The sequence below is a fragment of the Diachasma alloeum genome, unplaced genomic scaffold, assembly GCF_001412515.2.
Source record: "Diachasma alloeum isolate Michigan unplaced genomic scaffold, Dall2.0 Dall_scaffold_00179, whole genome shotgun sequence".
NCBI lineage: Eukaryota > Metazoa > Arthropoda > Insecta > Hymenoptera > Braconidae > Diachasma > Diachasma alloeum.
In genome coordinates, this window is record NW_021680345.1 from 5487571 (window position 1) to 5505050 (window position 17480).

General features: G+C 36.0%; 2 protein-coding genes across 5 annotated transcripts in view; one reads left to right on the top strand and one right to left on the bottom strand.

Moving 5' to 3' along the window:
• LOC107041878 (protein FAM13A) overlaps window positions 1-10992 on the top strand; it is a 24421-nt gene extending 13429 nt beyond the window's left edge. For all 4 annotated transcript variants that reach the window (XM_015262686.1, XM_015262701.1, XM_015262698.1 and 1 more), the window contains 5 exons: window positions 3270-3446; window positions 4821-4974; window positions 6261-6570; window positions 7247-8033; window positions 8811-10992. In XM_015262686.1, the coding sequence (XP_015118172.1) occupies window positions 3270-3446; window positions 4821-4974; window positions 6261-6570; window positions 7247-8033; window positions 8811-9315 (1933 nt within the window). In that variant the 3' untranslated portion in view covers window positions 9316-10992. The remainder of the gene's footprint in view (window positions 1-3269; window positions 3447-4820; window positions 4975-6260; window positions 6571-7246; window positions 8034-8810) is intronic.
• LOC107041909 lies at window positions 10979-17000 on the bottom strand. Its single transcript, XM_029126400.1, has 9 exons — window positions 16238-17000; window positions 16097-16165; window positions 15742-15990; window positions 14414-14860; window positions 13739-14066; window positions 12778-13225; window positions 12053-12180; window positions 11854-11986; window positions 10979-11554 (listed from the first exon to the last, which is right to left on the bottom strand). Exons 1-9 carry the CDS (start codon window positions 16281-16283, stop codon window positions 11333-11335), a joined length of 2070 nt encoding a protein of 689 aa, XP_028982233.1. The 5' UTR covers window positions 16284-17000; the 3' UTR covers window positions 10979-11332.
• Between the last annotated feature and the right edge of the window lie 480 nt (window positions 17001-17480).

Here is a 17480-nt window from a genome sequence, read left to right on the forward strand (position 1 = left end):
CTCCCTTAGATTCCGAGATATTCACTGAAAACTGGTCAACAGTCGAAATTCACTTGTCCCATTTTACCACTTCGCTACTGAACTGTTCCCAAATGTTACTACACTACACCGAAAGAAAAACAAACACGTTGTCAAACAAGTCTTGTTGAGGCCAACAAAATCGCAAGTTGAAAATTGCCAAAAAAGAATTTGTTTGTTTCGAATTTGAAAGTCTCAAACATGAATAATTGCTCTGCCTTCGACAGCAACAAAATATTTGCCTCAAAGGATAAAATATTTGTTGATAAATTGTCCTCTGTATGAGATATTTTTGAGAGAAAAACGACAATGTTCTCAAACAAGTTTTACTTGTGCCGAGAAAATAGTTTTTTGAAAATTATCGAAAAAGAATTTTTTTGCGCCAAACATGCAGAGAGCGCGCCGGAGTGGAAAATTTTTGTCGCAAAAATCGATTTAGTAGTTAAAAAAAAATTGGATTCTCTGCACGGGAAAGAAATAGCATTTCTAGCACTACTCCTTCGTTATTCGATACTCCCATACGTATTTTGCTCCCGAAAAATCTTTGTTTTATGCGGACCGAGGGACTGCAGTTTTTCATTTCGACTGTCGAATAATCACTGACAAGAAATGAACCCCTAAATGAAACAATAATAATGATATGATAGGAGTCTTGTAACTTGGGGATAAAATATTTGTTGATAAATTGTCCTCTGTATGAGATATTTTTGAGAGAAAAACGACAATGTTCTCAAACAAGTTTTACTTGTGCCGAGAAAATAGTTTTTTGAAAATTATCGAAAAAGAATTTTTTTGCGCCAAACATGCAGAGAGCGCGCCGGAGTGGAAAATTTTTGTCGCAAAAATCGATTTAGTAGTTAAAAAAAAATTGGATTCTCTGCACGGGAAAGAAATAGCATTTCTAGCACTACTCCTTCGTTATTCGATACTCCCATACGTATTTTGCTCCCGAAAAATCTTTGTTTTATGCGGACCGAGGGACTGTAGTTTTTCATTTCGACTGTCGAATAATCACAGACAAGAAATGAACCCTTAAATGAAACAATAATAATGATATGATAGGAGTCTTGTAACTTGGGGAGAAAATATTTGTTGATAGATTGTCCTCTGTATGAGATATTTTCATCCTGAAAAGGCACCGTCTGGTGTGAATTATCCGCCTTTTGAGGCAAATATTTTGTTGCTGTCGAAGGCAGAGCAATTATTCATGTTTGAGACTTTCAAATTCGAAACAAACAAATTCTTTTTTGGCAATTTTCAACTTGCGATTTTGTTGGCCTCAACAAGACTTGTTTGACAACGTGTTTGTTTTTCTTTCGGTGTAGTGTAGTAACATTTGGGAACAGTTCAGTAGCGAAGTGGTAAAATGGGACAAGTGAATTTCTACTGTTGACCAGTTTTCAGTGAATATCTCGGAATCTAAGGGAGATGGCAAAATTTGTGTTATGACCTTTTTTGTAGAGCCGGTTGAGTGCTACAACAAATGTAATTGCCAAAATTTCGATATCTCCCTTAGATTCGGAAATATTCCGCAAAATCTCAACTGCGAGATGAGTCGACTTGAACCGTTTTACCACTTCGCTGCTGAGTTAATTTTTCACGATTACGCAGACAATTGGGATTTGCTCGGTCATTGATCCTGTTTTCAGTTTACGAGGGAATTGTTACGTAAGCGGCGGAATTTCACCTTGATAATTCGATTTTGCTGGTGTCTTTACGTTGTTGTGGTCTATTATTCAGCGCGTGATTGACTTTTTCTGGGACGAGAGTTGGCGAACGGTTCTGAGAGTGACATTTTTTTGCTTTGGAGAATTGAGTGGGAAGGAATTTTAGGGCGTTTTTAAAAATGGGAACATCGGGGGAAGGCGGAGAACGATTTTTATTCCACTCGGGCGATATAAATTTGGTGATAATTGGAGACAATTGTTGGATGGAATTCGCAAAAAAATGGGGTTGACTGTGAGCTTTGAGGAGGAATTTTTGGGGAGGATATTGAATTAGATTCTGGGGGAAGAATGATGAATTTCAGTGGATATTTAATGCAGATAAACATGAATTCAATCCAGAAAAACACGAATTTCCCAATTTACTTGAATTTTCTCGTCATTAAAAATCAAGAATACATTTACCTGAACTTTTTCATTTCTTTAAATTCTTATGGAATTATTTAACTAAAATTTACAGTTTGCAGTCATTTTAATTTTCATAAAATCTTGAATTTTCAATGACGAGATTTTTTTAAAATTTCAGCCACAAGTTCAATGGGATTCCAAATTTTTAAACAGCAGAAAAACAAAAATTCCCGAGGAAGGAATGAACATTAAATAATAATTTCCTGAATTTTCTTCATTTCTATCAATTTTCATGGAATAATTTATCAGAAATTCACATTTTTTATTGATTTTGACATATAATCTTGAATTTTCAATTACAAAATTCCTCAAAATTTTAAGAAATCTTGTCATTGAAAAATCAAATATTCCATTGGTTTTCTGTTGAAATGATCTACAACTCAATAAAATATTTGATTTCTCAGTTCAATTATTCTCTGAAAATTCAGAAAAATCAGGGAAATTCAGGAAAAAATTCGAAATTCACGTCATTTTGTTTCTGAATATCCATGTTCCACTGAAAATTCAATCAAGTTCTGAAATTTCCGTGAAATCTACTTAAAACTTGAAATGTCATAACCATTTTTTCCCTAAATCCAATTCAGTAGCGAAGACGTAAAAGGCGATAAGTGCATTAAAACAACATTTTTTTTGCATGAATCACAATGAAATATTAATTTTCAAATGGTAATAACAATTACGAATTTGGAAAAAAATGCACTCATCTCTTACCACTTCGCTACCGAATTCACTGTCACTCTCATGAGATTTGCTATAATATCTTCCATCAAAATTTCAAAAAATTTCTAACAGAGTACAAAATTATTTTCAATTAATTAATCAATCCACGCGAAATAGGGCTCAATCGTTCGGCAATGACTCTCTCCTATCGAACTCTGCAAAACCCTTCCCCTCAAACTAAGTCGGAATAAGTGTGTTTACACTTCTAACAATTTTTATTGGATCAAGCGGCGACGATTAAAACCACGAGTGAATGACGAATAAAACGTGACCGATTCCGCCGATCCACAGTCTCTCCCTTATTTCACATGATATGGCTGTTCGTGAATCAACTGGAATGTTCCAGGCGATTGGATAACTCAATCAACATAACACAGTGGAAATGTTTTTTACTTTCAGTGTCAAGGATTCGGGAAGTTATTCGACTGTCGTTGCGAACGATAATAGGGACAGCAAGGATACCAAGGAGCAGAACGAGGTTTCCGAGCAGACGGGGGATAACTTGCATTGCGCGCTGAAACCGCGCAAGCGAAAGGAACACTGCGAGTCCTGTTGCCAAGAGAGAAAACTCATCAGGTAATTGTCTATTGGTTTTAATCGATCCATTCATTTGTTGAATATTCGTTTCATTCTCGTCTCTGGGGCCTTCAGTTAAATATAATAAGACTTTTCAGTATTACTCGCGGTGAGTGAATTATAAAATAGGGGAAAAAGAGAAGAATTAAAAAATTTGAAAATCAGTTATTTGGAAAAATAATAATTCATTTTAGTCAAATATAATTGATGAGGGCTTTAGTGGATTTATTGGGTAATTTATTTGATGAATAAATTTTGGATTTTGTCTGTTCGAGTTAATCGATCCATTCATTTGTTGAATATTAGTTTCATTCTCGTCTCTAGAGCCTTCAATTAAATATAACAAGACTTTTCAGTATCATTCGCGGTGAGTGAATTATAAAATAGGGGAAAAAGAGAAGAATTAAAAAATTTGAAAAATTTGAAAATCAGTTATTTAGAAAAATAATAATTCATTTTAGTCAAATATAATTGATGAGGGCTTTAGTGGATTTATTGGGTAATTTATTTGATGAATAAATTTTGGATTTTGTCTGTTCGATTTAATCGATCCATTCATTTGTTGAATATTAGTTTCATTCTCGTCTCTAGAGCCTTCAATTAAATATAACGAGATTTTTCAGTATCACTCGCGGTGAGTGAATTATAAAATAGGGGAAAAAGAGAAGAATTAAAAAATTTGAAAAATTTGAAAATCAGTTATTTAGAAAAATAATAATTCATTTTAGTCAAATACAATTGATGAGGGCTTTAGTGGATTTATTGGGTAATTTATTTGATGAATAAATTTTTGATTTTGTCTCTTAGATTTAATCGATCCATTCATTTGTTGAATATTAATTTCATTCTCGTCTCTAGAGCCTTCAATTAAATATAACAAGACTTTTCAGTATCATTCGCGGTGAGTGAATTATAAAATAGGGGAAAAAGAGAAGAATTAAAAAGTTTGAAAAATTTGAAAATCAGTTATTTGGAAAAATAATAATTCATTTTAGTCAAATATAATTGATGAGGACTTTAGTGGATTTATTGGGTAATTTTTTTAAATTTTATCTCACTGAAGCAATGGTGATGAATAAATTTCGTATTTTGTCTGTTGGATTTAATCGAAACATTCATTTGTTGAATATTCGTTTCATTCTCGTCTCTGGAGACTTCAGTTAAATATAATAAGACTTTTCAGTATTATTCACGGTGAATGGATAATAAAATAAGAGACAACGAGAAGAATTAAAAAATTTGAAAAATTGAAAAATCAATTATTGGGAAAAAATAATTCATAAGAAAATAATAATAATAATAATAATAATAAAATAATTAATAATGAATTCATTTTAGTAAAATAAAATATAATTGATAATGTTAATTCCACAGAAGCAATAGTGAGGAACAAATCTTGGACAAAAACACTTCGAATGCAGTAGAAACGATCCGAAGAGTCAATAGTCACGAAGATTTCAACAGCGATAAACATCTCCATATTTTAACGCATTTACCTCAACTTGGAGCGGACATGGGGCACGGAGTGGTAAGTCAATGCATTCTTGGTTTGGAGGCTAATAAAAGACTAGACTCTTTCTCATTTTAATGAGATGTGCTGCATTCGGCAGCGGTGGAAAACCGTAATAAGACTATTTCGACATGGCGAGTGAAGATGGTAAAGCGAGATGAATCGATTTCTCTCAGAGTTCAACTCCTGTTGAATGTCTTTTTCTTGGAATGGAAGGGAAATATGTAGCGGGATTTTCGATGGCCTCATAGAAATTTCGCTCTCTCTTTTTTATTTGGAGACATTTGAAAAGTTCAGGTTGAATTCCAGGTGAATTATTTTTTTTGAGGGAAAAGGGCCTATAAAATGGCAAGTCTCAACTGAAAATTCTAGTGAATCGAAGTGTTTCAATTTGGGAAAAGGAGGAAAAACAACAGAACAGAAATAAAACAGAAAAGAGAACGAAAATAAAAATAACTAGAACAGAAACTGGCAGATGCCATTGATTTTCTGAATAAATTCTCATTTTTCATGCCAAAATTTCCTGAAATATCAGTGGAAATATTAGTGAAAACATGTCATGTCTCCTTTGTCTTGGAATAGAAATTTCGGAATGTCTTTGTTTTCGTAGAAATTGCGCCCTTTCTCTTTTATTTGGAAATATTTGACGAATGAAGATTAAATTTCGGTTTAATTATTTCTTTTTAAGGGAAAAACACTTGCAGAATTGTAAGTTTCATCGAAAAATTCAAGTGAATCGAAGTGTTTCAATTTGAGAAAAGGAAGAAAGAAAACAACAGAAGTAAAACAGAAAAGAGAACAAAAATAAAAATAACTAGAACAGAAACTGGAAGTTTCCATTGATTTTCTCACCAAATTTTAATTTTTTACTGCCTCAATTTCTTGAAATATCAGAGGCAATGTTATTGAAAAAATGTCGTATGACGAAAAAAAAAATCGCTGTCTTCATAGAAATTTCACTTTCTCTTTTTGATTTGGAAATATTAAAAAAATAAAGAATAAATTCCCGTTCAATTATTTGTTTTTAAGGGACAAAGACGATGCAACTGAATCGAAGAGTTTCATGTAGAAAAAACGAAAAAAAAAACAGAACAGAAATAAAACAGAAAAAAGAACGAAAATAAAAATAACTAGAACAGAAACTGGCAGTTTCCACCGATTTTCTCATCAAATTATTATTTTTCAATGCCGGAATTCTCTGAAACAACAGTGGACATGTTATTGAAAACATGTCATATCGCGAGAAAAAACCTCACGAAATCCCCAACACTCCTCTAAAAACTTTCCACTCATTTCCATTCAAGAGATGCGGAGGTCTGCCCCTCCACGAGAGAACCAACGTCTCACCAGTCTCCAAGCCCTCGCCCTTGCCCTCCCCCTGCGACATCCTCCTCGCAGCTGAGCGGCTCGAGTGCGATGTGGAGAGACTCCGCAGCACCGAGAGGTTCAGCCGTAGTCTGACCCCCCGCTGTCTCCGGGTAAATCGTCGACGGCGAGTCCACAAGGGTCTCAAGGTCGATCAAAACTCCACCAAGGAGAATGAGCAGGAACTAATTCCAGAGCTTTACATTGAATCCTCGACGGAGAACAATAGCAGTGCAGACGAGACAACAGGTAAAAAATTTCATCATTTATTTTTCGCTCTTTTCTCAGTTATGTCACGAAAATTCTAATTAAATGACCATAATTAATTGCTGGAATGAAGAGTTATGGAAAAAGGAAGAAGAAAAAAATTGTTTTTCTCTTCTTGAGTTTTATAGAACTATTTATAAAAACAAAATTAATAATGCAGGATTGAAATTATTAATTGTGAAGCGATAAAACAGGAAATCATCATCGCATTGTTAAAAAAATAATATCCAAAAGGTAAAAAATCTTGAAAAAATATCATAATGATCATTTTTAATTCTGATATAGACACAAAATTATTATCAAAACTATTATTTTCATCAATCTTTTGCATTTTTCTGAATTATATATCAGAAATATCAACGAAATGAACGTAATTAATTACAAAAATGGCAAATTGTCGAAAAATGAAGAAGAAAAAAATTATTTTCTCCACCTCTACAAGAAAATAATCAACAATTATTTACAAAACAATAATAATTCACATTTAACATGCGAGAAAAAAATACAAAAGGTAAAAATCACATGAAAAATAAAAATATATCTATTTTTTGATCAAATAAATTAAATTAAACCAATTAAAATAACAAATAATCAAAAAACTCCTAATAAATAAATAAAAGTCAGTATTCACAATACAGAGTAATTTTGGTAATTTCAGGACCTAGTTTCCTCGACCTCTTGAGCAGTGGTCCCTCTCGTTCCCCGTCGCCGGTGCGTGCGCGCTCCCTAGACCACGAGGACTCCAACAACCCAGTCCCCACGAACTGGGGTTTCACGATGCGCCAAACCGACCCGGAGAGTGGGCCGGCCACCGAGGACGAGAAAGAGCCCACGGAGTCGATGCTGTCCCCCCGGAACTCCTTGCTGATCCCCCGGAGGTTCTACTCCGAGGTGGACGGGACCCCAACGATCCCCAGCCCCTCGGAACTGGGTCTGAAGACCCTCACGAAGCACATAAACGGTCTCAAGAAGAAAATAAAGAAGTACGAGGACGAGTTCGAGGAGAATTTTGGGTATCGTCCCACTCACTCCGACAAGATGAGCAATCGGGACATCAAGAGACTGTGTGGAGAACTCAATAAACTCCGAAAGGAGTATAAATTGTTGAAGGAGGACCCCATAAGTGCACTGAGAGCCAACGTCAAACTGACCAAGTCCTCCAGCCTGAATGGAAGGAATCAGGAGAATTCTCCTGTGAACAATAACAACAGTCAGGAGTTCAAGTCCAGGGCGACGTTGATGGAGGACATGGTGAAGGAGGTGGAGAGGAAGCTGAGTGAGAAGAGGGTCAAGTACGACAGGCCTGATAACATGGAGGAGATGTCGTACGAGCAGCTGCTGGACGAGAAGACTGCGGTGCAAAAGGCACTTTTGCATATTGAGGGGGCTTTTGGGAGGCCTGTGGCCAAGGAGGACAGGGCCATGGTGCGAGATCTTTACGACAGGTGAGACAGACTTCTTTAGACGACGAATAAGCCATTGATGACGGGTAAGGAAACCGATGGCAAGTCGAAGAAATTAATAAATAATGTTGTCACTCTATTTTCACAAGGATTTTTTTCACACTGTGTTCTGATGGTTTTAAAGATGAAAAATATTTGATGCATTGATAGGTGCATTGCAATATCATATATTATTATGGCATATAGGTGAAATTAAATCGCATTAAAATGATAGGAGAGTGTTTAATTCTTGAAACGCTGGCGTTAAAATGCAGATGGTTTTTTATTTACGTAAGAATGGTGTGATGACGGAGTAATGGCCTGATGGTGGAGTTTTTCAATGAATCTGTGTGAGCGGTTAACATTTTTTTAATTTAAAATGAGTATTGGTGGGCGTTGGGTGAAATTATCAACCCAAAATTAATCCATCTGACTTTACAGTTATAAAAATCGATTCAAGGTTTGACAGTGATAAATGATACGTCTTTCGACAATTTTCCTGATGATTTGTCACAGTTTTAAAAAATAAAATATGTAATATCGAGTGGTTTAAGCCGTCAAGAATATGTGATTGTCGTTTGCAATGACTTTCTTATATGAATGTTTGTGAATTTCTTTTGAAATGCTCGAAATTGCTATTATCTTCTCTCTTGACTGGGGATATTTCCTCTAATTTAAACAAGTGAACAGAAACATGAAAAATAATATTTATGATTTATCTGATTTAGTCGATGTTGAGACTAAATAATAAATATTAATAAATATTTTCCTGTTCCTCAGATATCGATCCTTGAAGAGATTGCTGATCAGAGCTGGATCAAGCAAGAATAAAGACAGTATATCAGAGCTGGCGACGATCCTGGAGCACGAGGCGATGGACTTCACGTCGTCTTCGTTGCCTGGGAACTCTGGGGACTGCGACAGGAGAGCCAGTGAGCCTGACATGTCTCATCGGGGCATTCTGGATTGCATTGACACTCCCGACCAGTTGCCAACGGACAGCGATAGCCAGCACAGCAGCAGTGAGGGCAGTAGGGGGGGCATTGGGGAGAGCCTGCACGCCATGCCTCAGGAGGACTTGGTGGCCCAGCAGAGGGTCATGCGGGAGGAGAAGAAGAGGCTGAGGAGGGCTCTCAAGGAACTGGAGGCACAGTTTGAAGCACGCGCTGGACGCAGAATGCAGAGGGAGGACAGGGGCCCTCATGTACAAACTGTTTATGAGTCTTATAAACAGACTAAGGCCAAACTCAGACTAATCGACGCTCTACTCGCCAAAACTGCCTAATTCGTGGAGGTGGGGATGTGGTAAAACGTGAGAGGAAATTTACAGGTTTATACATCTTGGTGAATGGGAGATTATCTCGTTGATGAGGGATTTTAGAAGAAAATGTCAAGAGAATTCGGAGTTTTCCCCTGAAATCATTCAGTAAGAGGATAGTTTCATATTTGAGAATGCACTTTAGGGGAGAATTTCACAAAAAATCCTTGATTTTTTCTCCCAAAATCACTTGGTAACAAGTTAATTTCACGTTCAAGTAAATGATCAGACGAATTTATGAGAACAAGTGCATTTTTCGAATTTGACCTGATGAATATTAAATGTTCTCACTAGTGAATCATTTGAGGGGAAATAATCGTAAAAAATCCTTCGATTTTTTTCCCAAAATCATTATCTCATCAATGAATCCTATCACGTTTTACCAATTCACTACCAAACATTCAATTTCTCCCATTATCTCGTTAATTCTCGCTGATTACTCCTCTAATTTTCATTATTTAAACATGCCATTTGTTTATTTATTACGACAATATCGAAATTGGGGAGACAAATCCCCATTATTCATTAAAAATTCGTGAGCTTGGAGATTAGTGCATGTGACCTAGAGTCTAATTAAAAATTAGAGAAGAGAGAGATTATTTTTCAATGCTGCAATCTGAATATTATCTATGAAGATATATTATTACGCGTTGACTCCTATTAATTATTATTATTAATGATTGATTAATTGATATAGAGGAACCAAAATAAGCGCAACACATTGCGATTGCCACGAGGGCCTTTTTTCGTGATCAAAGTGAAAATATGTTACGACATTTTGAGATGTTATTTTTTATTTTGTGGCTCCTATTGTTTCTTAATCTATACCAAAGCATCTTTTAGTCTGTGATAAACCACTTGGCACGTGTTGGATAAATTTTTGTCGCAGGGAGGAGGTAATGTGGTGAAATTTATGAGGAGTTTTTTGTACGAAAATAATTCTCTCTATGAGTAATACAAGCAACAGCAGTAATTTTTATCGAAAAAGTTAAGAGAATAGCTGAAAAACGTTTAAAATATTCATTAAACTTTTGTATGTAACGTCACAGATAATCCTGTATTGATTTCGTCAGAATGCGAATTAAAAAAACATTAATTGAACACGAAATAGCTCGTTGCAGTTGAGAATTCTAGTGGTTTAGGCTTATAAATTTTATATCATAAGATTGAATGATAATATAGTTTTGTCGAAGTTCGGTAGTTGTAGGCAGAGAGTTGAAATGTTTTTTTCTTCAGATGAGAAAATATAAGTTACGAGTAATGACAGATTTTTTATTGAATTTATTAATTCGACATATCTAGAACTCAGCGCAGATTCTCTCTGCTATTGGAGCTCCAGTAGACGACGGAGATTACTTAATAACCCACAGTCATTGATGGATAATAATACATAGATTAACTGATAATTAAACATTAAAAGAGAACCCGGAAAATGGAATGTAGATCTTGAATGTCTCCCACGACTGCTGAATCATTATCACCTTCGACACGAGATTAATCGTGGGAGAAAATAAATATTGACGATGTTTGCTCGTTGTTATACATATGTGTTGGATAAATGTATATAAAAATATATGTAAACATCTTATACATAAACTATATATTCTATATGAGCGAGGATGAAATAAATCATCTGCACTTGGAGATCATTGGGTTTTGATTATTGGAGTTTTGGGTAATTAATGTCATGAATTTTGGACTAATGTTCCCTTTATTCTTCATTCCATCTTTTATTTACACGTCAAACTATTCAGTAGTTGAACGAACATGATTCTCCTTGATTTCCTTCCCATTCTATTTTATTTTGCAAAGGAAAAAGTTTAATTTAACAAACCCAACATTTTTCAATTCGTTCGGCCACTGGGCGATTCACCTATTCATGTGAATTTTTCGTTTCGTTTCGTGAATTCTCATTTTTTAATGTTATATTTAAACGGTGTTAAAACGTTAAATTAAACGTTGTTTTATTTCATTCAGAGATTATTCATGAAGATATGAGTTGCTGCTGGAACGACTGGATTTGTCGAAGCAAACCAGTCAATCTCGTGGATGTTGAGGGGGTTTTCACGCCACATGATGATGTCCTGGGTCTCTGGTAATTCGGGTAGAACCTCTGGGAAATTCTTTCGGAGTAGTCTTCAGCCATGCAGAGCAGGCTATTCTTCTGGTGATATGCACCATGTATCTGTGACTTCAGGGCCATTACCTTCGAGGGATTCAGGCATTCAGCATAATTTTACAAAGCCCACACTGAGAACAATTTCAATGGTAATTTTAACTACAAGGGAATTGCCAAAGAAATTATATTTACAGTGACAATGTCATCAACATAATGTCATCAACATTATGATGTCATTTTCCCTTTAATGTAATAGTTGAATCTACAATGTTTATTGTTACCGTAACTATAATTTTTTTGACAATTCCCTTGCAGTTGAAATTACCATTGAAATTTCTCTCAGTGCAATCTCTTTCTAATTCTGCATTTGATTTTTGAATTTTTACCTCGTTGTACAAACCGACCACAGCACTGATTTCACTCTCTTTTGCATTGAGCTCATCTTCCAGCTCTCGTAGCTCCTTGTGGAGGGCTGCGTCCTTCGATTTCGTCGATTGCTCCTGGAGTTTCTCGTATTTTCTGAGGATTAAACGAGGGGTTATTCATTCAGCTTGGTAATTAGGGGGGAGGGGATGGTGAAATTACGTTTGCATCTCTTCGAATTTGTAATGCAGTCGCATGAGAACGTTTCTGATTTCTGATGAGTTGCTGGTTATTCCTGAGCACCTTGGGAGACGGCTCTCAACGTGTTTCACATCGGCCTGAAGATTATTCTGAAGATTAGAGGAGCGAGTTGAATTTCTCATGATTTCGTAATTTTGCACTCATGAGGAAAGATTTATTTTAGTGACATAAATTTTTCAACAAAAAATTTTGATGAAATCTTGACCCTCGAGGAAAAACTGGACGGAAATCTTGACCCTCGAGGAAAATCTCGACTGAATCCTTGACCCTCAAGGAAAATTTGGCCTAAAATCTTGATCTTCGAGGAAAGTTTAGACCGAAATTTTGACTCTAGAGCTAAATTTGGGCTGAAATCTTGACCCTCGAGGGAAAACTGGATCAACATCTGGATTCTCAAATAAACTCTAGACTGAAATCATGACCCTGAGGAAAATCTCGATTGAAATTTTGACCTTCGAGGAAAGTCTGGACTGAAACCTTGACCCTCGACGAAAATCCGGACTGAAACCTTGACCCTCAAGGAAAATCTAGAGTGAAATCGTGAACTGCGCGGAAAATGTCGATTAAAATCCTGCCCTTCGAGGAAAGTCTGGCCTGAAATGTCGACCCTCGAGCTAAATTTGCACAGAAATTCACATTTCATGTTGTTATCTATTCAATTGAGAATAGGGAATTATTTTCATTACTGATTTCATCTGCATCAATGAGTCCCCTCCCCCCGGCACCTCCTTCAGTCCAGTTTTACCCGCTCCCTCCACATGTTCTCGGCCAGAAGAATCCTCAGCCTCGTTTTCCACCGTAAAATCAAACGGATGGAGTTCCTTCCCCATTTTCTTAATGAAAAACGGTCGCATCTCGGTGGCCAGCCCCGGCTGCTTGCTCTTCATGAGACTCAAAACCTGCTGAATATTCAACCCTATGTTGTGACTGGGGGTGATCGAGGTTCCCACGACGAACGGAATGTTCCTCAGGTTGAACCTAGCCGTCAGGTAGCATCTGTTGACGCATTTCAGTCTGGAGGAGAATGTTGGCTGCTGATAATTCGGCTGACCGTATGAGTTGTACCACGTCCTGACGGGCTGGGGGTGGAACTCCTCGGGGGGATCTTTCACCCGTAATTCCCCCTCCCGTTTCCTGTTCATCATGACGGAATTATTTATTCATTCATTCATCTAATTCAGAGCAAAGCGGTAAAACGGTGAAAGTCGATTCTGACTATTGGTCAGTTTTCAGTAAATATCTCGAAACCCAAGGGAGATGGCCAAATGTTTGTCATGACCTTTTTTGTAGAGCTAATTAGGGGCTACAAAAAAGGTAATTACGAAAATTTCGTTATCTGCCTTAAATTCGAAGATATTCCGCGAAAACTCGGCGATGGGCTGAGACGCGTTCCGGAAAACTTCATTACGAATCTGAATGTTTACGAAGTTATCTTATTTTTCATGTTCATGAGGGGAGCATTTTGCCCTTCTGCAATGTCTGAATACTAGATTAATCATTAATTGACTAATTAATTGATTAATTAGTCAATTGAAATCATAAATTAACGAGTTAATTCATGGATTAATTGATGAATTCGTTTCGTAAATTATAAATATCTTTGTCAGTGTAAAAAATGTTAATTTCTTCTCCTGAATTTAAGAAAACCTGATAATCGCCGCTTGATCATTGGCCACAGGCGCTTTTTCCTCTTGATTTTTAACGATTAAAATGGGTTTGGCCTTCAGTTCTGACGCTTTCGTCTGATTAATCCTGTTTTTTATGTTCTTAGAGGCATCTTTGAGTGGTCTCTCTGGCGGAATCTTCAGCTGTTGTTTAACGGACGCCTCAGAAATACTCTGAACACTCTGAACAGCAGCATTGTGATAAATTTCCACCACTTCTTGTTCATTTTTATTCATAAGTTTTTTCCGCGGAGATTGCGGTTTCTCGTGGGAATCGTTCGGGAGAGGCTGGGGCTCTTCAACTTTGTGCACTGCAATTAATTTTTACATTCTGCACTTGTTGACGAACGCGTGAATGATTCATTTCAACTCTTTCTTAAAAATAATTCAGTAGCAAGGCGATAAAACGGTCCAAATCAGCTTAATTAAGGGAGATAGCGGAATTTTTGTGAAGACCTTTTTTGTAGAGGGAATTGAGCCCGACAAAAAAGGTCATGACAACAATTTTGCTATCTCCGCTGGGTTTCGAGATATTCAGTAAAACATTTACCGCTTCGCTGCTGAATTTTAATTTTCCCTCAATTATATCAATTTTTTTGCAAATTGAAGCCAAAAATTTAGCTATTAAATACATTTAAGGCCGTTTTGATGACTTTACCTCGACGTTTGACCCTCCGAACATGCCTAGTCTCCGATAAATTAGCCACATGTTTACTTGCAGTAGTGCTTTTTGAATTAGACCTCTTCAACTTCATCTTCCTCCTCTTCTTCTTCATCAATCTGTGAGGGGACTCATCCTGTCTCGATGATACAGGTTTTTTACTTTGCACCACGGAATATAATTCTCGGGGTTTCAATACTTCATCGCGAGCGGATTTCTCTCGTCTCTCAGTCAATTTTAAAACAATCTCCGGCTCTCGAGGGAGCGTTTCTATAATCTCAGGATTTGAGGGATCAAAAAATTGATTGTTGCTAATTGAGAAAACGTGTCGCAGGGATTTTTCACTCCAGGTGTTTGGAATTAATTGAACTGATGACTTATTCAGTTCGAGGGCAATGGTTGACGCTAGTTTCGGAGGTTTTGGAGAATCGGGGAAGTCTTTTTCTGAAATGAAAGGGAGTTGACATCCAATGGTTGTCTCATTTATTCAATCATTCATTCCATGATTAACTGATTAATTGATTGATTGATTCATTCCTTCATTCATTCATTTTTATAAAGACATCTGACTTTAAATTTATGGATTTAATAAATTAAATCAATAAAATAATAATTATTATTATTTCATAATTAATAATAATAATTGTTTAATAATTTATTGATTTTACAAATTGACTTCTTCAAGTGAACTTGAATTTAAATTAAAATTAAATTCACGTATGGAAAAAAAATAAAAAAACCGAATGTAAAATAACAATTTAATTGAAAAATTGTTGGTTTTTTGCGCCAATCCTATTAAAAATTATGCAACTCTCCCGTGCGCTTTCAAATAGAAACTGTTTACGGAAAAAAATTATAAATGTTGATTTTTCTATGTAATTCGCTCAATTGAGATTTTTTCTCTAAGAATCCTTGAGCCCGCATTTTCTAATTTTTTCCCCTTAGATGTTATACGAGAAAAGAATAAAAATACTTCGGAAAAAACTTGGAAAATTTATGCCCAATAAATTAAATAGAGAAATCAAAATCTATTGAGTTTTTTCTATGAAATATCTCTCAACAAAGTTGACGCAAAAAACGACTGGGATTTTAAAATAAAATTCTTACAGACTCCCAATAAAAATTGAACAGAATTTCGTTGACATTTCCCATTACAATCACTCGATAATAAAATAAAATGTCAACTATTTTGGCATTTTAACAGTTAATATTTATTTTAAATTTATTTAAATCCAACTTAATTTAAATGTATGTTAAATATTAACTATTATTCGTAAAATAATAGTTAAAAAAATTGAATTTCAAGTATGACTGAGATAACCCACCAATTTGCTCATTCTCATTGGCTTCATTCGCCCCAATCTTCTCGATGAATCGAATCTCCTCGATCATGGGGATTATTGGAATTCTGGGGCTATCGACCTGGCTCGATCTGGGAGACACCACGTAGGGTATCTCCATGGTCATGTCCATGGAGGTGGGGCCCGCGCTCTGGTACAGCATTGCGTAATAATCCAGACAATTTTTCACCACATTGCATCGCTCCCCCGCCCAGTCCAATTTCCCGTCGAGCGCTGCACCGCCAAAACGCAGCAGCGGACACGATCCCATTTTATTAATTAGATTAATTAGCCTGATTGCGCTAATTGAAATGAATGGGTGGAGCGGAATTATGCAAACCTGTCAATTGAATGTCCGATCCACTCTTGACACTAGTGCAATTCGTCCCAGTTGCATCGTCACTCTCATCTGCGGAACAAATAATTCATCATTCGTGAAGGGAGAACTGTCGCGTGGCTCGTACACGAAAAATTATTATACTTCTTCGATAAGTTTGACAACGTTCAAACTCCATGTCATCCAGCATTCACCGGTGGACTCTTGCCAATAATATAGAACGAGAAGAGCATTAAAATTTTACTGAGTCAAATTGAATTGAGGAAATCGGGGTGCAGGGATTCAGGGGGAATTTAAAAAGTACACTGAACAAATATTCATCGAAATGTTTGTCTGTGGATTATTTAGTCACTTGATGTTTGTTCAGTCTTTTGTTATCGGGCGAATCTCGAACGTTTTTCTCGCGTCTCGAGGGTCGAGCCGATTTCACCGATTTTAATAACGGTATCGCCAGAAAAATCTATCAATTTTTTCGGGAGATTAGAGTCTTCGGAAGATCGTGATAAAATTTTGGCCTGTAAATAAAAATTGGTCTGGTAGGAGTTGATCGTCCGCATCGATAAAACTGCAAAACTAAAACTAAAGAACTAAAATAAAAACTAAAAAACTAACACTCATTTTTATGCATTCGTCATTAATTATTCAAAATTAACGGAATAAAGAATTTTCCCTCGATTTTTCTCAAATTTAGGAGAGGATTTTAAAAGCCTGCAGTGTGCGTGGGGTTCTCCAATGAGGTTCCTCGCTTAAAATTGTCATCATATAAAAATCAATGCTCCCACAGGAATAATTTAATTCCACTGATCAAACCGAGATTCTGACATTCGCAAAAATGTCTCCATATGAAATCTCATACTATTGCAGCACTGTTATAAAAAATGAAATTTCATGGACAGGTGACACTGAATACGATTTAGGGCAAAAAAAAATTAAATTTCAGGTTTCACGGAAAATTCAGTAAAATTACAGAATTTTAAGCAGCATAAAGACGAGAATTCCTTAATTTATTCGAATTTCCAATCTAAAATGAATATTTAGTGTCAAATTACATAGAATTCTTAGTGAAATCTAAAATTCCATAATTTTTGTTCCCCTCTAAATTGCATTCAGTGTCACTGTCCTATTCATTTTCAGGGAAAAATAGAATTGAAATTTACAGGTCTCTTCGATTTTTCCACGAAATTTTGAATTTTAAACTCCATAAAAATTTCCAAAAAGTGTATGAAAATTTAAGCCAAAAATTGTTAACAGTGAACCAACAGGATGGTATTTCAAGCCAATAGTGTGCGCAGGGTTTACCAATCCCCCACAGAAATGATTTCCCCCCATCGATCAAACTAAAATTCTGACATTCGCAAAAGTGTCTCGATACAAAATATCACATCAT

Coding starts and splice junctions, on each gene's coding strand:
- LOC107041909 (XM_029126400.1), bottom strand. CDS start 16,283: ATGCTGGATGACATGGAGTTTGAACGTTGTCAAACTTATCGAAGAA. Junction 15,991..16,096: donor ATCGGACATTCAATTGACAG/GTTTGCATAATT, acceptor TTGGCGGTGCAG/CGCTCGACGGGAAATTGGAC. Junction 14,067..14,413: donor TCGGAGGGTCAAACGTCGAG/GTAAAGTCATCA, acceptor AATTAATTGCAG/TGCACAAAGTTGAAGAGCCC.